The sequence below is a fragment of the Pseudochaenichthys georgianus genome, chromosome 16, assembly GCF_902827115.2.
Source record: "Pseudochaenichthys georgianus chromosome 16, fPseGeo1.2, whole genome shotgun sequence".
In the NCBI taxonomy this organism is placed as follows: Eukaryota; Metazoa; Chordata; class Actinopteri; order Perciformes; family Channichthyidae; genus Pseudochaenichthys; species Pseudochaenichthys georgianus.
The window spans coordinates 73,027-96,086 of record NC_047518.2 but is presented as its reverse complement, the minus strand read 5'-3'; the positions used below and the strand labels follow the sequence as shown (position 1 = coordinate 96,086).

General features: G+C 46.5%; 1 protein-coding gene across 4 annotated transcripts; it reads right to left on the bottom strand.

Annotated features, from left to right (window-relative positions):
* Nucleotides 1-1,354: 1,354 nt before the first annotated feature.
* LOC117461123 (serine/arginine repetitive matrix protein 1-like) lies at nt 1,355-22,907 on the bottom strand. 4 transcript variants are annotated; one of them, XM_034102840.2, is made up of 8 exons: nt 22,505-22,907; nt 16,466-16,589; nt 13,368-13,971; nt 12,782-12,908; nt 7,198-7,370; nt 6,177-6,326; nt 5,686-5,834; nt 1,355-4,872 (listed from the first exon to the last, which is right to left on the bottom strand). In XM_034102840.2, the coding sequence occupies exons 2-8, from the start codon at nt 16,508-16,510 to the stop codon at nt 3,694-3,696; spliced, it is 2,427 nt and encodes an 808-aa protein (XP_033958731.1). In that variant the 5' UTR covers nt 16,511-16,589; nt 22,505-22,907; the 3' UTR covers nt 1,355-3,693. The 4 variants fall into 4 exon arrangements, with proteins under 4 accessions (XP_033958731.1, XP_033958733.1, XP_033958732.1 ...); XM_034102842.2 differs by having other exon boundaries at nt 5,704-5,834; XM_034102841.2 differs by having other exon boundaries at nt 16,466-16,584.
* Between the last annotated feature and the right edge of the window lie 153 nt (nt 22,908-23,060).

Below are 23,060 nucleotides of genomic sequence, written 5' to 3'. Positions count from 1 at the left end.
TGAAAATTACTTTTGCGACACATTTATCGCAAGAAGTGTAGCAAAAGTCAAGACCGCAGATTCGTCGATTTATACTGCCACAGAGCAGATTCGTCAAGTTGTAATGACTGATTTGAGAGGTTGTAATAAATAAAGTTGCAGTTGTAATGGAAAATATATTTAAAAAATATGTATTTTTCTGCAAGTGAACATTTCATCACTAAGTTCATTTTTTTTCTACAAGCTATACAACTTTTTTTTTTTCTTCTGTGACTTCAAATTTGGTTCACAGTTACGTGGATATTTTATACAAGTGTAAATTTGGTTCACAGTTACGTGGATATTTTATACAAGTGTAAATGTATGCACCATAGACTGTATATATGGTATGCACACAAGCTCAGATTTTGTTTATGCAAGTGCTCACATCAGGTTTTACACGCTCTCGCATTTTGCACCATATCTACCTTCATAGTATAAGCATGTAGTGAATAGTTATTGAGGGACATTATACATTCTAAACCAGGGGTGTCAAACTCAATTTCATCACGGGCCACATCAGCATTATGGTTGCACTCAAAGGGCCGGTTGTAACTTTAAGACTATATGAAAATACATATATAAATATATCATATATATAAAATATTGTATTGTATTATATTATTGCCTCTGCATTGGATTATTATCGGATAGGGTAATAATAACTTCATGATTAACTACGACTGCAAGCAGAAGTCTAGGGTAAATAATTTAAAGTCTCTTCAGTGAGAATGTCACAAAATGATTTAAAAAGAAAAGCCAAATTCTGGAAAAAAAGTGACATTTAAAAAAAAAAAAGTGACATTTAGAAGAAAAAAAGTCAAATTTGAGATGCATTGTGCTCCATGTAGGGGCAACGTGCCTCTGTAAATCGGCATGTAACCGTATAATAAACATACATATATTCTTTGCAAGCTCTTGTGGGGCCACATAAAATGAAGTCGCGGGCCGGATTTGGCCCCCGGGCCTTGAGTTTGACACCCCTGTTCTAAGCTAATAAAATAAATCTTAAAGGATATATGGTGTGCAGAGTCAGAGGTAAATACACTTTTAAAGGAACACACCTGCTCAACATTTTTACAAAAAAGTAATAGTCTTGCTGTTTTCCGTAATGGTTTTACACATTTCTCCTACAAGGCAATAACATAAAAGCAATGTTTTACTATCTAGTTTTGGAAAAGGGGGTATTTTACTTTGACTGAAAATGAATGACATCACATGTGCTTTTATCAGCCATTATCTGAATCATGAATTAGAACACTTGGAATTGTAGGTTTTAAATAAGGAATTGTGATATCCTGAGAAGATCCCTTGGAAGGTAAATCAATCCTTCTGATAAATATGCAAAAAGAATTTATTGCAAATTCCATTAAAATGATTCACATTTACAGACTTTATACAGTTCGTTTGATGTAGTTGCACAAATCCAGGTGTTTTTCACGTTCTTAATCCCTTGGGGCTGTAAGAGTTTGCTCATTTTACTTCATGAATACACAATAAACAACTGACTGACAACTTCAAAAAAATGTTGCATTAACTAGAATGAGATCAATAATATCCATGGTCGGGAACAAGGACATGACTCCATTTGTTTGTAAGTGAGAACTCTCCCACTGGTCAAAGGAGCAAGCTCCAAGGCTGTAGAGCAAATACATGAAGAACTGGAGGCGTCTCAGCACATGGGGGTTATGGCCATGCAGCCAACAGAGTCATAGAAACATGTAGGTCCTTAATGAAACATCCATCAAATGTTAGTGGGAATTCTCCAGAGTCATACAGGATGAACCTGCTTCAGGAAGTAGACTGTCTGCAATGATGTTGTGTTTCTACTTTGTCTATAGCAGAGAATGGCTGACGATGTAATAATGATTAACCATGAGTTGACAAAGGGTACAAACGAAGAGAATCAATACAGTTTTTAAAATACCAACCAGGAAAACATTCCTGATACTAAAAACTGTTATTAGCAAACAGTCTGGAATAAGGCATTTCCATAATTTAGTTATAAATAAATTAGTAACTGAAAAAAAATGTAGTATGGAATTAGTTGTATCCTTTGATGCCCTAGTGTTATAGAACCTTTGAGCAGTGCTTCACATTGACATAAAGAGCTTTCACTTCATCGACAAATCTATTAATACACGTCCTTTAAAGTCAGTTATAATGAACGCAGTTTACTGTACATTTTATTTAATCATATTCTAACAATTATACATAATGTCAGTTTATGGATTCTTAAAGTTCCACAGCTGAGAGGGGTTATAACATGAAACTGAATGATGTTTTTAAGCAAACTAAGTTTACCTGATAAAACATATTGTATGGAAAAAAGAAATATGAACCCCAAACAAACACTTCCCGGTGTAAGAATATCATGTTATTGTTGTCCAACTGAATGACTTGGATGGCCAGTTCATGTTGGAAAAACAGAAAGATAAGCCTCTCCCACTGTGTATTTTATCACTATTTTTATTTTGGAGTCACTCAAACAGGTGTAATATGCTTTATATATACAGTCTATGGTAATATGTTGGTCCTTCACACACAGGGGCTTTACTGTGAGGTCAAGTGAAACATTAATGAATAAAAGGTATAACATTTGAACTCTATTTTATTCAACCTCCCAAAATAGCTCATGGGGAAGCTAATAGCACCTATAGCACCTGATGTCGTCCTGAAACCGTAACCAGTATCAGTACTCGTGATGTTTGTGGCCAGTCATTTATAGTGTGAATGCCATGTGGGGGGGGGGGCATGTCCCCAGAGTAAAGGACACCTCAGAATCTAAACAGATTATTCCTTTCTGAATGCAATGGCAGACAAACTACACAGCAGACCCACTCCAGTTGTAACCATGTGCCTTTCAGATACAGCAGGGCAGTATCTGAGAAGAATTGGGAGGGGGGATGAAACCCTCTTTTAATGGTCACAGTGAAATGTGTTCTCTGCATTTAACCCATCCTAGTACCAGGAGTCTGGTACTAGGAGCAGTCGGCAGCTATTGTACAGCGCTTGGGGAGCAATGGGAGTGAGGGGGGGTGTCCGGTGCCTTGCTCAAGGGCATCACGGCAGGGCAGGAGGTGAACTGGGACCTCTCCAAGTAGCAGTCCACACTCCATATTTTAGGTCTGGTCCGGGACTTGAAACGGCGACCCTCCGGCTCACAGTCCAAGCCCCTACCGACTGAGCCACTGCTGGTGACATACTGATCAATCCCTTACGCAACTTGTCTGCCATTAGGCTGTGAAAAGTGTTGGAAACACACTGTCCTTTAACTTGCCATTTACTTTATTGAGAAATGTGTTTGTCATAAGATCAGTATCAGGTAAAACCTCACCTTTAAGCTTTACCTCGTGGAGATCTTGGGTTGGAACATTGTTTTTATAAATAAAGTCCTATGCAAGTAAAGCACTGTGTGGGAAGTCTGTCTTCACTCGCTTATGGACATTTCCTCCTACGGACCTGTCTGCTGAAACGGAAGGTGTTCACGAGCCTTCACTGTCTCAACCATTACATCATTCAAATGATCCCAAAGTTAGTGACGTGTGCAGTGAACAGTCCACATGTCACTACCCTGACCATGCTGTGTGTATAGCATCAGTACATTACAGTATCCAATGTTATCTAGAACATTTAGCTAATCATCCATTTCTTAATATAGTTAATCAGGTGTTGTTAGCGCCTCTGAAGGATTCTAGGGCTGCTTCTGGTCTTAATGGCTGAGGTAGTAGACTTGGTCTGGGTGGGGCCCTTTGCAGAGCCCCTGGAAGTGTTGGAATAACTACTGACAGCTGAACAGTCCTCTGTGGTACCCTTAGAAGAGTCTTTTACAGCACCTTTGGAATTCAGGATTGTGGAGCATATGCTGGATGGTGAAGTACACTTGGTCATGTCCTTGCTAGTACATGTGTTAGTGCCCTTAGCAGTGTGCTTGGCAAAAACACTGGCTGGTGGGTTACTGTGTGTGTGTGTAGAAGTCAATGAGTTCATAGCAGCTTGAATGGCAGCAGTCCTCCTCCTGGAATCAGCAGTCCTGGTCATTAGTCTGGGGACAGTCTGATGTCTCTGGAGCCTTCGGCCTCTCAGATGTCTGCTGATGACCTCACTGACGGGGCCTAGCTCAGAGTGTGTGATCATGGTGGAAAGGTTGACCTCTTCTTGAGAAGGGACGGCGGACAACGTTTCAACATGTTTGTCTTCACTAACGCCACAACCCCTCTCCACTGCCATCTCTCCAACACATGTGTCCTGTGGAAGGTCTTCAGTGATTTCACTTACATCTGCATCACAGCTGGCGTCCCTCTGAGGGATCTCCCCAACATGGCAGTCCCTCTCCTCTGGGACATCAGCATGGCTGCACTGCACTGTCCTGGCCTTCTTTGAGTTCTTGTTGTTCAGAGGGGTGGGGCTGGTGTCGGGGGGGAGGCCTCTCCTTCTCCTGGATGACCTCAGAACCTCAGGGTTCTCAGTGAGCACTCTAATCGCTGAGCCATTAGTCACTGGGGTTTGAGTCCTGCTGGGACGTCTTCCTGAGTTCTGCACACTGCTGAAGGTCTTGGGGTTTCTGGATTTGTCTGGGGTGGTGCGGGGTTGTGGAGGAAGGCGGTGGTTGCGAGGCAGCTGGTGTTTGCTGCGCTGGGTGAGGTGTTTTTTTTTGGCTTCCTGGAGTCTGGGTTTACAGGTATTGCTAGGCCTGGGGGAGGGTCTGGGGGAGGGTCTGGGGGAGGGCCTGGGGGAGGGCCTGGGGGAGGGCCTGGGGGAGCGTCTGCTTGCTCCCCCGGAGCTCGCCTTTAATATGGGTACTGACCTGACACAGGAAGCTCTTTGATCAGAGAGTCCAGTCACCATGGAAACCTGCAATAGAAAGAGAACATTTAATTTGGCTGACACTTGTATCCAAAAAGACCTCCGGAGCACCTCAGTGTCAAGTATACAGACACAGGTCACACCCTTGGGTTCAGTATCTGGCTGAAACTTCCACATGTAAGCTGCCATTTTCAATTACCCCTTCCTTGTAATCTTGTTAGAGAAAAAGCCAAAATAATTGATGTGAAGAAAAGTAATTGATGTGTACTCGATAATCACGATTATGTTGATAGATATTGAGATTATTTATCGTGATCATTCGTTGGTGAAAGGGACTAAATGTTTGTATTGAGATCATGATAAAAGAGGTGGCTGTGTCATATAATGATATCAGCATAACCAGATGTGAGGCCAGTGACACAGCAGCACACTCCGCTCGTGGAACGGGATTCAGTAAAGGAGACATCAATGAAGATATGATCAGAGGTGGCCATGACAGGAGCTGCTGGTATTGTTCTTCAGATCGGTCATGTCTTCTGGAGAGCTGGCCCATCACACTGGGATGGGCCAGCTCTCCTGATGGAAGAAAGGAACGTCTCTATAGCTCTCTTTTACTCCAATACACTTTGTATCTATGACATACAGTGAGCTTTAGACTCCACATTGTACCAGTTCTAGTATTAGAGGCAGAGGTCAGCTACTATATACCCAGCGCTCGGGGGCCAGTGTGTCAGGTGAACGGGCCCCTCTCAAAGTACCAGTCCACACTGGGGTCTGTTGGGAAACTTGACCAGGTCCCTTCAGACTGAGAAACAATGAGGACAGCTTTAGACAGAGCAGCATGTAGAAAGATGCTCAGACCTGGTCTGTCCTCCTGACCTGCCGGGGTCTCAGCAGGTGTCTCTCAGCTCCCCCCTCTCTACTCCTCCTCTCTCTGTCCCTCCTCCTCTGTGCCCGGGCGCTCAGAGGGCAGAAGGAGCCCCCCCTCAGAGAGCGAGAGTCCCGCTGCACTGTGGGACAGCAACACACACAGACAGAGGCACCAAGACAAAAGAGAAAATATGAATAAAGCATGTTATGGGATACATTAACCTACCATGGTATTCAAAGCTGTGTGTGTAATGATGAGTCTATATGAATCTGACTTGTCATTCCGTTAGGTGTCACTTTTACTGGGCCTGGGGTTCATCGATGACAATGATAATAGACTTTCACGAAGACTCCTTTGTGTTAGTGTGCTTGGTGGGCGTCGTGTCATGGTTATGCACACTCCTTCAAACAAACGTCATTGACCTTTAAAAGCACACGTACCGAGACTGATGCGTCTGTATGTCAGCTGAGAGGAGGAGTACCTGTTGTTCTGCTGAAGAGGCGTGTGTTATTCCCCTGCGCTGCAGTCTTGTGATTGGTTGGGAGGCAGGAAGGAAGATGCTGAGTGCCAGCTGGCTCCTTCGCTCGTCCACTCGCTAAGAAGCCCATGTTGCTAGGCAACGCTGCTGAACCTGAAGTAAAAGAGGAAACACCTTAATTGATGCTGGAGGAGATACAGTATGTCGGTGGCAGACATACTCAACTCTTTGTTCCCCTTATTCAGCAAAACACTCTCCTTCATAAAACCAGGGTTTCAGCCACATGGTTTGACACTGGAAGCATATCAGATAACTCTAGAACTGATCCAGATCTTCAGACCCTGAGAAAGGCTCCACGGATTGCAGGGCAGTGCTCTTTGTTCAGCATTAACACAGTATACACAGTAGTACGTCATATGACAACAGTTCAGACCGATATACCTATAGTTTTTATATTGCTGCAGGAATGAGTCCTAAAGCACACGAATGACTGAGTGAGTGTTTTTGCACTTAATGTTCCCTTCTCTCAAAGCACAGCTTTTTACGTATTTTATTAAATGGTTCTACCACATGAAGCACATCAGTAAATACCCCACTATATGGATGTTGCAGCGGTGCTGGCAGAGGAGGTGGGAGTGACAAAGCTGTAGCCCAGACACCTGAGCAGAATCAATAACACGTGTTGTTTCCACAAACCCTCTTCTCCCTCTGTCCTTCTCTAACTGGGCGAGCAGGAGACCTCACATAAGGGTAACTCATCACTCACTACACTGCCTCATTGTGTTAGCATTTTAAAAGGATGCGAGACTGCCAATTGACAAAACCATGAACCCAGCTACATCCGGTCATTCTTAGAAGAAACGTTTTACAAGATCAAATATCTGGGATTGAATTTACACTTCAAAAGACATAGTGTGCAGCATCACAGACATGTTATTCCACAGAGCTTATCTTCTGCAAGAATCCAAAAGAACCAGGTCAGTGCTGCAGGGTTGAAAACATACTTCTTCTCCTTTTAGCTTACCTCTCAGACAGAGAAAGGACAGGAAGTCCTCGGTCTTGGGTCGCCTCCTCGTCAGACAGGTGACCACCGCCAGGTTGTGTGTGTGCTTACCTCGTGCTGATGACATCATTGCTGGCGGCCCTGGAGAGCTGGGAGGGGACTGAGCAAACTTCCTCTGCGCCTGCAGCCGGGGTCTGCACACACAGTGGACAGCAGCATAACGACCATGAATATATGGATGACAGATATCATTTTTGAGTTGAAACGGAATTAATAATGGTTAGAAGAAGAAGTTATCTAGCTAGAAGGCTTCATTTGTGAACACAATACAAACTATTCCATTCTTTTTAAAAAGGGAAAAAGAAGGTGGGAAATTGTTTGCTTATAAAAAAGTGGACATGTTTCGGAGTTTGTCCAAAAATAGGATTATTAAACTCTTAAGAAGAGAATATTTGAGTGGCTTGTTCTCTAATAGGCATCCAGTGCACACTGTTATGACAGGCCCTTATCCACGCTCAACATAATCACAAGTATACAAGGGACCAAGTACATTATTAAACATTAGCCTTACCGTTATATGTATTGTACCAGAGTTAGCTTAAAGCTAATTTCCTCTGACAAATCAGAACAACACTAAAAACAAGACCCATGGGGAAGTTACAGAGCTACTGATCCTCTCCTTCGTCCTTTCAGAGCTTATGGTTTGCAGTGATTTGAAATGGTATTGCACACACTGCGGGTGCGAAACACGTATACAAAATGTTTGCTCATAAGAACCTGTCTCACTGTGAAGTCAACTTGGAAAATCCTCACAGGAGATCAAAGGGTTAAACAGTCGGGCTGATTGACGGAGTGGCAGCTGTCTGAAATCAGTCTCTAATTGCTACTCAGCGTCGCTGCACCTTCAAAAGCACCTGAAAGAAGGGCGTAATCAAAGCTGGAGAGGGACGAAGTAAAGAGCGTGCGTCCAGCAGCAACGAACCAGCAGCAGAAACGTCAAAGAAGCAGCACTGGTGCAGCCATAAGAAGCTGGAGAAGAGACGAACTGTGTGGTCAGAGTCATACAACTTGCCAACGTTAGAACGTGCGTTCTAGTTCAGTGTCATTTGTTTGTTTGATGTCCTCAAGCTAGTGATGGCGAGATGAAGCTTTGAAGCCTTCCAGCCTATTGGTTCGCAAAAGGGTTCATCTCATGAGGCTTCATCATGGCTGGTCTACGTGTGTCAAACAGGCAGGTTGGACATCTCAACAGTGTGCTCTCTCATTCCGAGTTCCCAATGAGTAAAGAGTAACTCTAAACAACGAACATTAAATCATATCTTCATGTCAACAATATTGTTTTTATTCCAGTTGAATGATTGTGATTGAAAAGCCTCAGGAGGCTGGCACACATCGCAAAGAGGGATTTGCATTCCTTCATAAAGCTCCCTGAAAACACTGGAACATATGTATTCCTGTATGTATTCATGTTTTTATTCCTACATTTATTTATGCTTGTATCTATTTATACTTATGACATGTTCCGACCTCTATGAGTGAGGGTCTGAGCGCTCTTGATTCCATCGTGTCACCGGGCCCGGGTACAGGAGGGGTAATATGGTTCTTAGTATACATCCATGGGTATTATGAGCGTTGTGGTTCAACGGCTCAACCGATCTGAATCGCTTCGTGAAGCAGTCACGTGGTGTCGACAGGCAGCGAGGCTTCGTTTGTCATCGATGACGTCACTGGCCCAAAACGATACAAGCCTCGATACATGCTTCACAAAAATCTTCGGGGATACTCATCACTCGACACACGCTCCGAAGCATCGGCACAATACGTAACATCACTACCTCAAGGTAAAGCAACATGATTGTTGATTTAAAAACGAATGTGATTTGTTTATTGAGATATGTAGATTGATAAAAACGGTTTGAATGCTGCTAAGAATTCAGTCTATTATATTTGCATTTTTAATGAGACTGCATAAGTTAAAAACATAATTCATAAAAATACACTAAGAAAGTAAAAACAATGTTCACAAGTGTTAAAGGTATATGTAAAGCATGTATTTTTGCATTTATTATTTCATGTGCATTGTCCATCCATCCATCCATCCATCCATCCATCCATCCATCCATCCATCCATCCATCTTCTCCCGCTTATCCGTGGTCGGGTCGCGGGGGTAGCAGTTCCAGCAGAGAGCCCCAAACGTTCCTTTCCCTGGCGACATCAACCAGCTCTGACTGGGGGGTCCCAAGGCGCTCCCAGGCCAGCGAAGAGATATAATCCCTCCACCTGGTCCTAGGTCTACCCCTTGGTCTCTTCCCAGCTGGACGTGCCTGGAACACCTCCCTAGGGAGGCGCCCAGGTGGCATCCTAACTAGGTGCCCGAACCACCTCAACTGGCTTCTTTCGACGCGAAGGAGGAGCGGCTCAACTCCGAGTCCCTCCCTGATGACCGAACTTCTCACCTTATCTCTAAGGGAGACACCAGCCACCCGGCGGAGGAAACCCATCTCGGCCGCTTGTATCCGCGATCTCGTTCTTTCGGTCATGACCCATCCTTCATGACCATAGGTGAGGGTAGGAACGAAAACGGCCCGGTAGACAGAGAGCTTTGCCTTCTGGCTCAGCTCCCTTTTCGTCACAACGGTGCGGTAAAGCGACTGCAGTACCGCTCCCGCTGCTCCGATTCTCCGGCCCATCTCACGCTCCATTGTTCCCTCACTCGAGAACAAGACCCCGAGATACTTGAACTCCTTCACTTGGGGTAAGGACTCATTCCCTACTTGGAGTGGACAGTCCATCGGTTTCCTGCTGAGAACCATGGCCTCAGATTTGGAGGTGCTGATCCTCATCCCAGCCGCTTCACACTCGGTTGCGAACCGATCCAGTGAGTGCTGAAGGTCGCAGACCGATGAAGCCATCAGAACCACATCATCTGCAGAAAGCAGTGGTGCAATCCTTAGTCCACCGAACTGCAGACCCCCCCCCCACGACTACGCCTCGAAATCCGATCCATGTATATTACAAACAGGATTGGTGACAAAGCGCAGCCCTGGCGGAGGCTGAGTAGTGTGATGCCTCTGTAATTGGCACACACCCTCTGATCCCCCTTTTTGAAAAGGGGAACCACCACCCCGGTCTGCCACTCCTTCGGTACTGTTTCCGACTTCCACGCAACGTTGATGAGACGTGTCAACCATGACAGTCCCTCAACACCCAGAGCCTTCAGCATTTCCGGGCGGATCTCATCCACCCCCGGGGCTTTGCCACTGTGGAGTTGTTTGACAACCTCAGTGACCTCCCCCCGGGAGATTGGTGTTTATCCCCCGTCATACTCCAGCTCTGCCTCTAACATAGAGGGCGGAGTTGTCAGGTTCAGGAGTTCCTCAAAGTGTTCCTTCCAACGCCCCAACACTCCATCAGTTGAGGTCAACAACGTCCCATCCTTACTGTACACAGCTTGGATGGTTCCCTGCTTCCCCCTCCTGAGGTGTCGGACAGTTTTCCAGAACAACTTTGGTGCCGCCCGAAAGTCCTTCTCCATGTCTTCTCCGAACTTCTCCCACACCCGCTGCTTTGCCTCGGCCACGGATGAGGCTGCTGCCCTTCGGGCCTGTCGGTACCTTGCAACTGCCTCGGGAGTCCCCTGGGATAACAAATCCCTGAAGGCCTCCTTCTTCAGTCGGACGGCTTCCCTGACCACCGGTGTCCACCAGGAGGTTCGAGGGTTACCGCCCCTTGAGGCACCTAGGACCTGGAGACCACAGCTCCCCGCCGCGGCTTCGGCAATAGAGGCTTTGAACACCGACCACTCTGGTTCAATGTCCCCAACCTCCACAGGAATGCCCGAAAAGCTCCGCCGGAGGTGCGAGTTGAAGGCCTCCTGAACTTGGGCCTCCTCCAGACGTTCCCAGTTCACCCGAACTACACGTTTGGGCTTACCAGGTCTATCCAGAGGCTTCCCCCGCCACTCGACCCAACTCACCACCAGATGGTGATCAGTTGACAACTCCGCCCCTCTCTTTACCCGAGTGTCCAAAACATACGGCCTCAGGTCCGATGATACGATAACGAAATCGATCATGGACCTTCTGCCTAGGGTGCTCTGGTACCACGTACACTTATGAGCATCCTTATGTTCGAACATGGTGTTTGTTATGGCCAATATATGACTAGCACAGAAGTCCAGTAACAAACCACCACTCCGGTTCAGATCAGGGGGGCCGTTCCTCCCAATCACGCCCCTCCAAGTGTCTCCATCATTGCCCACATGTGTGTTGAAGTCTCCCAGCAAGACTAAGGAGTCCCCTTCAGGAGCCCCATACAGGACTCTTTCCAGGGTCTCCAAGAAGGCTGTATACTCTGAACTGCTGTTGGGTGCATAAGCACACACAACAGTCAGAGTTTTCCCCCCCATAACCCGCAGGCGTAGGGAGGCGACCCTCTCGTCCACTGGGGTAAACTCCAACAACAAAGCACCTAACCGGGGACTTGTGAGTATCCCCACACCCGCCCGGCGCCTCACACCTTGAGCAACTCCGGAGAAGAATAGAGTCCAACCCCTATCCAGAAGTAAGGTTCCAGAGCCGACGCTGTGCGTAGAGGTGAGCCCAACCAGATCCAACTGGTACCGCTCCACCTCCCGCACAAGCTCCGGCTCCTTCCCCCCCAGAGAGGTGACGTTCCACGTCCCCAAAGCCAGCTTCTGCCGCCCGGGTCTGGTCCGTCGAGACCCTCCGCTTTCACTGCCACCCTTCTGGCAGCGCACCCGACCCCATCGTTGTTTCCCGTAGGTGGTGGGCCCGCGGGACGGAGAAGCGGAGGTGTTGCCCACGTTGCCTTTTCGGGCTGGGCCCGGCCGGGCTCCGTGGCGAGCCCGGCCACCAGACGCTCGCCGACGAGTCCTCCTTCTGGGCCTGGCTCCAGAAGGGGACCCCGGGCTTCCTCCGGGCCGGGTATCTTCACTTCTTGTGTCGTCTTTCATGAGGTCTTTTGAACCAATCTTAGTCTGGCCCCTTGCCCCTTGCTCATGTGCATTGTATTTACAGTAATTATTTTTTATTTAAGGTTTTTTACCTTACAACCTTGCTACTACATATGCTGTACTGCAACAACAAAAACTAAAGTAAAGGAGAACTCAAAAGAAAACAAAGTTGTGGTCATTGTACGAGTGAAACCCAGTTAAAACCTCCTATGGTCTGTACCATCCCTTTCAAGCGGGGAAACTGCAAATATACCCAAGGGCTTGACACTCACCAATCAATACAATGTGATCACGATAAAATGGTATCCCTATATATTATTAAAGACGGATTATAACAGAAAATTGAAACATTTCTGTTATTTTTCAGACATAAATCACCAATTTATTGTTTCCCTATTTTTTCTACTATTAAATAATCCCTTTTTTATTTGCAAGAGAGGGTATAGACTGCGCAAAACAATGGATATCTTCTTTTTCCAAATCTATCAATCTCCTCACACATTTCATGTTCTGATTTAGGGATGTCAAAAGTAGCTAGCACCCTCTGTCATGAAAAAATAGTATTGCTATTAATTTTCTGTCATGAACCTGAACATGCAAACACACACAGTGATGACGCTGCAGCTGACCTCTTGCTGGACGAGTCGTCCCTGTGGCGGTGGAGGCCGGCCGGGCGGAGCTGCGTCTGGAGGGAGAGGCTCCAGCGGGCCGACAGCAGGGACTGACAGCCGCTGATGCTGCCATTAACCAGGGAGCCTGAAGGCAACAGGAAGAATTTATGAGGCTCTTCCTTAGTTCCAGAGATTATTATAAACACAATGAATGTGTCTGGTGTGGCAGGAAATATGAAATGCAATGACACTTAAAATAAATCAGAACATTTGCTCAGAATACAGGGAGAACGAGCATTCAGACAATAAGACGAGGGTTCCAACTGAAGGTGAAGGAACAATTAGAAAAGGAAACAAATTCCAGGCACACTTCCTGCTTCAGCTTGGACGTAGTCTGATCACTGTAGCCGGCATGCAACGTTCCTGTGCAGCCAGGGATTCTGGGTAACATTCACCTTCAGTCTGACCTCCACATGCTCCTCTTACCGAAGGACCAAACTGGGTAATGCACTGGAATAATCTTTGAAGTTTTTCTGACATTGGCTTTGCTACTACTAAATGAACAGCTGTGACTAATAGAAGAGGAGAAGAACAGCGTACTGACCCCTGAGGCGTGTGGGGGGGTGTGAGCGCAGCGTCCTCGGGGGGGTAGCAGCCTTCAGCAGTGTCTGTGTGTTCTTCACTGAGTGTTTGTGCTGGGCAACATGTGTGTGTTTTGAGTTGAGCAGCGGCAGTGTTTTATGCGAGCGTAGTGTCCTGGTGGATGCAGCGTTCCTCTGGAGTGTGTGTGTGTTATCTCGTGTGGGTTGTACAGTGTGTGCCATTCTCCCTGATTGTGTTTGCATGTTCTGTAGGGCGGACGTACATTTATTTCTCGGTGTGCACGAGTCCTGAGACACGTTATGGGGGGGTTTTGAAATGTGCATATTTTGTGTGTTTTTCTGTGTGTGTGTGATAGGTGGTCTTTGTCGTGGCGTGTGCACACTCTGTCTTGTGCGTGTGTTTTGCTGCTTGTGGGTTTTTGGCAGTGTCCGTGTCTTTCGCTGAGCATGAAGGAGAGTACTTTTAGTTGTGTGCTTGTGTGCACGCGTGTGTATGTGTGAGTTTCTTTGTGTGGCACGGTGTGTGTCTCTGAATTCCCTGAGGGACAGGAAGAGGACTTTGCGGACGAGACGTTCTTCACACCACGGCATGCCGTCACTGATGTCCTGCAGAAAGTCACAAACACCATCAACTATTAAAAACAGAACACACTCAAAGGGACTATCCACGGGGAAATGCCAAAATGAAAGCACACATTTAAACCATTTCAAAATCCACAACAGTTATTAGTACCAGTCCTCCACATATCATTTGAGGCAGTAGTGTAAACTTGTATCTATCGATGATATATAGTGCAAAACACTGATTTTGTATTTATTTTATTGCTGGGCAAATGTATTTGTTCATGACCTCTCTGTGGCCATGTTGTGGGGATGTTTGAATCTGTCATCTCTAATGTTTGTGTAGCCTGTCTGTCTTTTATTTGTGACTTAATTTGGTATTTGTAATTCTTTTTAAATGTTTGTACTATATGCTAGGAGCCCCTTAAAAACGAAATGGTTCATCTCAAGGGGTTTATCCTAAATAAATACATCTCACTGGAATAACAACTGAAATGTGAAGGACGACAGTATGAACAGAGAGAGAGGGCTTCTGTGTGTTCATCTGGAAACCAACACCCACACGCAGTTCCATGTGAGGGTAGACTGTTTGGACTTTATGATAAATAACTAGAACAGGAATGCCAAAGATATGTTATTTAAAAACAGCCCGTTCATTTAACAGTTTGTCCACTAGAGGGCACTCATGTACGACCATTGGTTACAATGTCAATCTGAATAATTGTTAGTTTACAGTACAAATCAGCTGTTCTTACAATGGCTGACTACATTATGTTAAAGTAAGATGATGAACATGGAAAACAACAGCATGTCAATATGCTCATGATGAGAGTTGTTATGCTCAGCCACACTGCTATGCCTTTAGGCCAGATCAGGCAGGTGTATGGAACTGTGTCCAAGAAGCATCCGAGAGAATAGACACCTTCTTCTTGCCAGAATGATAGAGGATGCATGCTGGATGTATAATCAAAATCTTTGTGGAAGCAGATGCAGACGTGTTCCTGTCCTTATCCACCATATTACCTGTATTTATTTATCCATGTTATCAACATGTTATCTACAACTCATATCTCTAGCATGCCTCAACTAAACGCATTATTCTCATGAATTGGAAAGTCAGAAAGCCCAACTGATTCAACTTAAATAAATGTCTGACGGACTTTCTGAAGCTTTTAAACATGGAAGAAGCTGCATCCTCGCTTTCAGATGTTGATAGGGGAGAGAACAGGTTCTGGGTAACAATAGGGTTATTTACTGGACCTAAACCATCTTGGCCGGCCGCTCCCCTTTGGAAAAAAAACAACCACACAAAATCCAACAAACTGTTCAATCTGGGCCTGAATGTTAGAGCCTGTTAAAGGGCCGGATCATGAGTCGAATGTAAAGTTATAGATTTTGAAAAGTAAAATAAAATAGAGAAACTAATAATCAAAGAATATTGATGTCATGGAGTCATCGTGTACTGATGCAGATCCAAGACCACATGTGATGCAAGACCATGTGCATGCATGTGTTCCTTTGGTTGTAGTTTGTGTTAAACCGGAACACATGCATCAAATAAAATTGGTCAGGGATGGGCAACTTGGATGCCCCCGGGGCCGCCATTTGCCCATCCCTGCTCTAGGTCATGGGTCGGCATTGGCAATAGGCAGCCCACGGGGCGTTGGTGGCTCGCCAGCAGGAATATTTGGGTTGGAAAATTATTTTGAGAATAAAAATAAAAGATTATTTTGATTATTTTTTTTACAATATTGGACCGACAGTCGCACATAGGCTATAATGTCCGAATAGAGAATCTACCTACACCTGAAGAATGCTTATTGTACTTGTATCCATGTTGAGAGGGAATGACACACAGCACAGGTACACTCTGGCAGCGGGGTGCACTGACGCGGATAGATAAGTAGGTGGACAGCGCGTGGTGCTGAAATAGCCAACATGCGGTTTGAAAAAAATAACACCAGCTCAGTAAATCATTCAAATGTAATGTTTACTTATGTGAACAGTCACAAAGTTCATTCAAAACATTGACAACAAAATCTGAGAAGCCACTTGATCATGGAGGGCGAGGGGTGGTGGTGGTGGTGCTGGTGGTGGTGGTGGTGCTGGTGGTGCTGGTGGTGCTGGTGGTGCTGGTGGTGCTGGTGGTGCTGCACCCCAGTTGGCAGCTTTGTTTTGAAAGAAAAGTGTTGGCTGATCGGACATTTGAGAGAAAATCCCTAATGTTCGAGTGCAAGTGACTGAGGGATTGTCCCCAAGCATTCAAACGTGTCACATGTTTTAACAATCAATTACTTAAATAAGCCTTTGATTATGTTCCAGCCCGCCATCTAGTGGCTCAGAAAAAAATTGGCCCAAATGTTGACAGTATATTTTATGATTGTTTATTTAGTTCAATCTTTATAAAAAAAAATAATCAGATTTTCAGTTTATATATTTTGTATTATTTTCGAACATCCTTCCTGATTACATTAGCTAGTTAAGATGGAGCATTCCTCTTATAGGCAATGTGTACAAAGAGGAAAGACATTTCACTTACATATTTCTTTTTGATGATGTTCCGTTTGGGTCTGTCCGTACTCATCTTGACAAGAAGACGCTAACATGGAACACCGAAGCCTTTTTCTTGACCTTTGACTCGCTCTAAATTCCAACGCTCTGTCCTGGAAAAAAGGAGTCAAGTTAGGTTTAAAAAATATTTTAAATAAATGAGAGTTAAATACACCAACAGTTCATCTGCAGAAACAAAAAATGTTCTGTTCAATGTTCTGTCTGGTGAGTTTCATGACAAGGATGATGCTTCAAACAAGCACAGCCCGGCTCTGTATAAGACATTCAATGTTTCATTCCTGCTAGGATTAAGACACATTATAAAACGGACAAGTCAAATCAAGCAATCTGATTGGTTCTTAGCCGTGATATACTGAGCGTATACCATGGGTAGAATTGTAAATTACTTTTCACAACAAGTCAGTATCCCTCCGCGTCTGAGAAAAACAGTATACCGTTAGGCTGAAAAGCAAACTGCCTCCGCTTCGCGTCGGGCCGAACCACGCCCCTTAGCTGTGATATAATGAGCATATACCACGGCCTGTCGTGAGCTATTGCTTAAGCATTGCACGTCCAATTGCCTGGAAACAACATGATGTAGAAGCACAACAACAACAACTACCCAACAACAGAAATATAAAGATTCATAAAGAGGAAAATAATCCTAAGGTCAGGTTTTGTATCAGTAAAACATGAAAATAATATCATTATGGGAAACCAGGGTGGACGTTTGAAAAGGTCCAGGATTCAAAGACATGCAGGTTGCTAAGCAGCTGAGTACTGGCAGGACAATGAACATTGTGCCTCCTTTAGCACAGTGTGCCTCCTTTAGCACTTTGTGCCTCCTTCAGCACAGTGTGCCTCCTTCAGCACAGTGTGCCTCCTTTAGCACATTGTGCCTCCTTTAGCACAGTGTGCCTCCTTTAGCACAGTGTGCCTCCTTTAGCACATGGTGCCTCCTTTAGCACTTTGTGTCTCCTTTAGCACATTGTGCCTCCTTTAGCACTTTGTGCCTCCTTTAGCACAGTGTGCCTCCTTTAGCACAGTGTGCCTCCTTTAGCACATTGTGCCTCCTTTAGCACAGTGTGCCTCCTTTAGCACAGTGTGCCTCCTTTAGCACATGGTGCCTCCTTTAGCACTTTGTGTCTCCTTTAGCACATGGTGCCTCCTTTAGCACTTTGTGCCTCCTTTAGCACATTGTGCCTCCTTTAGCACATGGTGCCTCCTTTAGCACATTGTGCCTCCTTTAGCACAGTGTGCCTCCTTTAGCATATGGTGCCTCCTTTAGCACATTGTGCCTCCTTTAGCACACGGTGCCTCCTTTAGCACTTTGTGCCTCCTTTAGCACATGGTGCCTCCTTTAGCACAGTGTGCCTCCTTTAGCACAGTGTGCCTCCTTTAGCACTTTGTGCCTCCTTTAGCACATTGTGCCTCCTTTAGCACATGGTGCCTCCTTTAGCACATTGTGCCTCCTTTAGCACAGTGTGCCTCCTTTAGAACAGTGTGCCTCCTTTAGCATACGGTGCCTCCTTTAGCACATTGTGCCTCCTTTAGCACACGGTGCCTCCTTTAGCACATTGTGCCTCATTTAGCACAGTGTGCCTCCTTCAGCACAGTGTGCCTCCTTTAGCACTTTGTGCCTCCTTTAGCACATGGTGCCTCCTTTAGCACAGTGTGCCTCCTTTAGAACAGTGTGCCTCCTTTAGCACAGTGTGCCTCCTTTAGCACATGGTGCCTCCTTTAGCACAGTGTGCCTCCTTTAGCACTTTGTGCCTCTTTTAGAACAGTGTGCCTCCTTTAGCACATTGTGCCTCCTTTAGCACAGTGTGCCTCCTTTAGCACAGTGTGCCTCCTTTAGCACAGTGTGCCTCCTTTAGCACTTTGTGCCTCCTTTAGCACAGTGTGCCTCCTTTAGCACAGTGTGCCTCCTTTAGCACATGGTGCCTCCTTTAGCACTTTGTGCCTCTTTTAGAACAGTGTGCCTCCTTTAGCACATTGTGCCTCCTTTAGCACAGTGTGCCTCCTTTAGCACTTTGTGCCTCCTTTAGCACAGTGTGCCTCCTTTAGCACTTTGTGCCTCCTTTAGCACAGTGTGCCTCCTTTAGCACAGTGTGCCTCCTTTAGCACAGTGTGCCTCCTTTAGCACTTTGTGCCTCCTTTAGCACTTTGTGCCTCCTTTAGCACATTGTGCCTCCTTCAGCACATGGTGCCTCCTTTAGCACATTGTGCCTCCTTTAGCACAGTGTGCCTCCTTCAGCACATGGTGCCTCCTTCAGCACATGGTGCCTCCTTTAGCACATTGTGCCTCCTTTAGCACATTGTGCCTCCTTCAGCACATGGTGCCTCCTTTAGCACATTGTGCCTCCTTTAGCACAGTGTGCCTCCTTTAGCACAGTGTGCCTTCTTTAGCACAGTGTGCCTCCTTCAGCACATGGTGCCTCCTTTAGCACATTGTGCCTCCTTTAGCACAGTGTGCCTCCTTTAGCACTTTGTGCCTCCTTTAGCACATGGTGCCTCCTTCAGCACAGTGTGCCTCCTTTAGCACATGGTGCCTCCTTTAGCACAGTGTGCCTCCTTTAGCACATTGTGCCTCCTTCAGCACATGGTGCCTCCTTTAGCACATTGTGCCTCCTTTAGCACAGTGTGCCTCCTTTAGCACATGGTGCCTCCTTCAGCACAGTGTGCCTCCTTCAGCACATTGTGCCTCCTTTAGCACAGTGTGCCTCCTTTAGCACAGTGTGCCTCCTTTAGCACATGGTGCCTCCTTCAGCACAGTGTGCCTCCTTCAGCACATTGTGCCTCCTTTAGCACAGTGTGCCTCCTTTAGCACATGGTGCCTCCTTCAGCACAGTGTGCCTCCTTCAGCACACGGTGCCTCCTTTAGCACATTGTGCCTCATTTAGCACATTGTGCCTCCTTTAGCACAGTGTGCCTCCTTTAGCACTTTGTGCCTCCTTTAGCACACGGTGCCTCCTTTAGCACATTGTGCCTCCTTTAGCACACGGTGCCTCCTTTAGCACATTGTGCCTCATTTAGCACATTGTGCCTCCTTCAGCACAGTGTGCCTCCTTTAGCACTTTGTGCCTCCTTTAGCACATGGTGCCTCCTTTAGCACTTTGTGCCTCCTTTAGAACAGTGTGCCTCCTTTAGCACAGTGTGCCTCCTTTAGCACATGGTGCCTCCTTTAGCACAGTGTGCCTCCTTTAGCACTTTGTGCCTCTTTTAGAACAGTGTGCCTCCTTTAGCACATTGTGCCTCCTTTAGCACATTGTGCCTCCTTCAGCACATGGTGCCTCCTTTAGCACATTGTGCCTCCTTTAGCACAGTGTGCCTCCTTCAGCACATGGTGCCTCCTTCAGCACATGGTGCCTCCTTTAGCACATTGTGCCTCCTTTAGCACATTGTGCCTCCTTCAGCACATGGTGCCTCCTTTAGCACATTGTGCCTCCTTTAGCACAGTGTGCCTCCTTTAGCACAGTGTGCCTTCTTTAGCACAGTGTGCCTCCTTCAGCACATGGTGCCTCCTTTAGCACATTGTGCCTCCTTTAGCACAGTGTGCCTCCTTTAGCACTTTGTGCCTCCTTTAGCACATGGTGCCTCCTTCAGCACAGTGTGCCTCCTTTAGCACATGGTGCCTCCTTTAGCACAGTGTGCCTCCTTTAGCACATTGTGCCTCCTTCAGCACATGGTGCCTCCTTTAGCACATTGTGCCTCCTTTAGCACAGTGTGCCTCCTTTAGCACATGGTGCCTCCTTCAGCACAGTGTGCCTCCTTCAGCACATTGTGCCTCCTTTAGCACAGTGTGCCTCCTTTAGCACAGTGTGCCTCCTTTAGCACATGGTGCCTCCTTCAGCACAGTGTGCCTCCTTCAGCACATTGTGCCTCCTTTAGCACAGTGTGCCTCCTTTAGCACATGGTGCCTCCTTCAGCACAGTGTGCCTCCTTCAGCACACGGTGCCTCCTTTAGCACATTGTGCCTCATTTAGCACATTGTGCCTCCTTTAGCACAGTGTGCCTCCTTTAGCACACGGTGCCTCCTTTAGCACATTGTGCCTCATTTAGCACATTGTGCCTCCTTCAGCACAGTGTGCCTCCTTTAGCACTTTGTGCCTCCTTTAGCACATGGTGCCTCCTTTAGCACTTTGTGCCTCCTTTAGAACAGTGTGCCTCCTTTAGCACAGTGTGCCTCCTTTAGCACATGGTGCCTCCTTTAGCACAGTGTGCCTCCTTTAGCACTTTGTGCCTCTTTTAGAACAGTGTGCCTCCTTTAGCACATTGTGCCTCCTTTAGCACAGTGTGCCTCCTTTAGCACAGTGTGCCTCCTTTAGCACTTTGTGCCTCCTTTAGCACAGTGTGCCTCCTTTAGCACTTTGTGCCTCCTTTAGCACAGTGTGCCTCCTTTAGCACATTGTGCCTCCTTTAGCACAGTGTGCCTCCTTTAGCACATTGTGCCTCCTTTAGCACTTTGTGCCTCCTTTAGCACAGTGTGCCTCCTTTAGCACTTTGTGCCTCCTTTAGCACAGTGTGCCTCCTTTAGCACAGTGTGCCTCCTTTAGCACAGTGTGCCTCCTTTAGCACTTTGTGCCTCCTTTAGCACATTGTGCCTCCTTCAGCACATGGTGCCTCCTTTAGCACATTGTGCCTCCTTTAGCACAGTGTGCCTCCTTCAGCACATGGTGCCTCCTTTAGCACATTGTGCCTCCTTCAGCACATGGTGCCTCCTTTAGCACATTGTGCCTCCTTTAGCACAGTGTGCCTCCTTCAGCACAGTGTGCCTCCTTTAGCACAGTGTGCCTCCTTTAGCACAGTGTGCCTTCTTTAGCACAGTGTGCCTCCTTCAGCACAGTGTGCCTCCTTTAGCACTTTGTGCCTCCTTTAGCACATGGTGCCTCCTTCAGCACAGTGTGCCTCCTTTAGCACATTGTGCCTCCTTCAGCACATGGTGCCTCCTTTAGCACATTGTGCCTCCTTTAGCACATGGTGCCTCCTTCAGCACAGTGTGCCTCCTTCAGCACTGTGAGCGGACTATACAATAAGGGTATCCGTCCACATCTAAGCTGCTCAGTTTCCCTATAGTATGATACACACTCAGTTTTCTATCAATCATAGTGCCCCAGCTACTGTTATACTGTACACTTATCATGGTTTGAATGATATGGGACGGAGAGGAGTGTCTTTAAATAAATGATCATCTCTTTATTTTGTTCATATTTGAAATTGGTCATCTTTCTGGATAGCAGTTGCTTTAACTTGAACTCTCTATAACGTCCCTCCTCCTCTGATCAAAGCCACTTCATGGCACATTGTGTTATTGTTCTAAGAATACAGTTTGTTAGTAGAAGTGCATGTCCTCTAGCAATGCGGCCTGGGGTCTGGACATCTGTCCAGCAGCAGCCTGCCACATCCTGTAAGGGCTGCTGCTTCACAGGGGAGCTGCCCTTTAGCCAGTCTTGCCCCAGTGCACTGACATGGCTCCGTGTTCACACAGAGCCACACTGCTCTGCTAAAGCCCCATCTGGATGGAGTGATCATCTACAGTTATAGCTTTAAAATAATGACAGCAGCTCATTTTATGTTAATGAACTTATCTTATATCTTGCACTGCTTTAGAACCTTAAGATGGTTATTGACAGCATCAGTCAGGATGTGTAACACTGAAGATGACAGTGGGACCCTGGAGTTAGTAGCAAGCTAATGTCAGACAATGAAAGCCCATTCACCTGCAGCAGCTTTACAGAACAGCTGTTCCTGCATACAAGCAGCTCTGTGTGAGCCCATCAGAACAGAACCAGATCAGTCAGGATGTGTCTCAGTCTGTTCAGTCAGTACAGGGTGCAGCGGGCCCACATTCTGTGTACAATCCTCACGAGACTGTACATCCCTGAGCACTAACGATCACATCGGCCCTTAAACAAAGCAATATCAAGCAATCATCGATCACACACCTCCAGCAGGATGATCGGCCTACATCATGAGCACATCGACACCCTCAGGGGATTCACGGACCCTCTCACACTCTTTAACACACCTGACACAACGGATCACAGAGATATCCCCCCCGGCTCCGGCATGCACGTGTCCCCCTTCTCAGAGCCGCTGGGCCCGGTGTGCCGCTCGGCTCGGCACCTGCACGGCTGATGGAGCTCAGGGAGGCAGCACCACTGCGGTCATCCGAACCAAGGCCAGCCTCGGTTATGTTTCAGTGCGCGTATATTGTTTCATATACGGTCGGTGCAGGCTCTATTACGGTCTGCGGTTGGCTTATTATGCATCCACCACGTGACCCGGAAATCGGTCGAGTCCATCGGTACACCAGCTCCGAGGTTCTGGGTTTTACCTTCTGCTTTATCAAATGCCCGATCTGGACGTTTGTCGTCTTTCGGTGACTCGGTCCCGGCGGCCCCGGAACCAGAACCCTCCGGAGAGACAGTCCCTGCAGCCGAGCTCAGATCCAGGCTGCGCCTCTATTCTCTCACTACGGTACAGCGCCTCAGCTGCCTGCGAGTCAATGGTATCAAAAACTATACACTACTAAACAAATTATTAGTTTTTATCACTATTTTCTTGATTTTTCTTAATTTTTT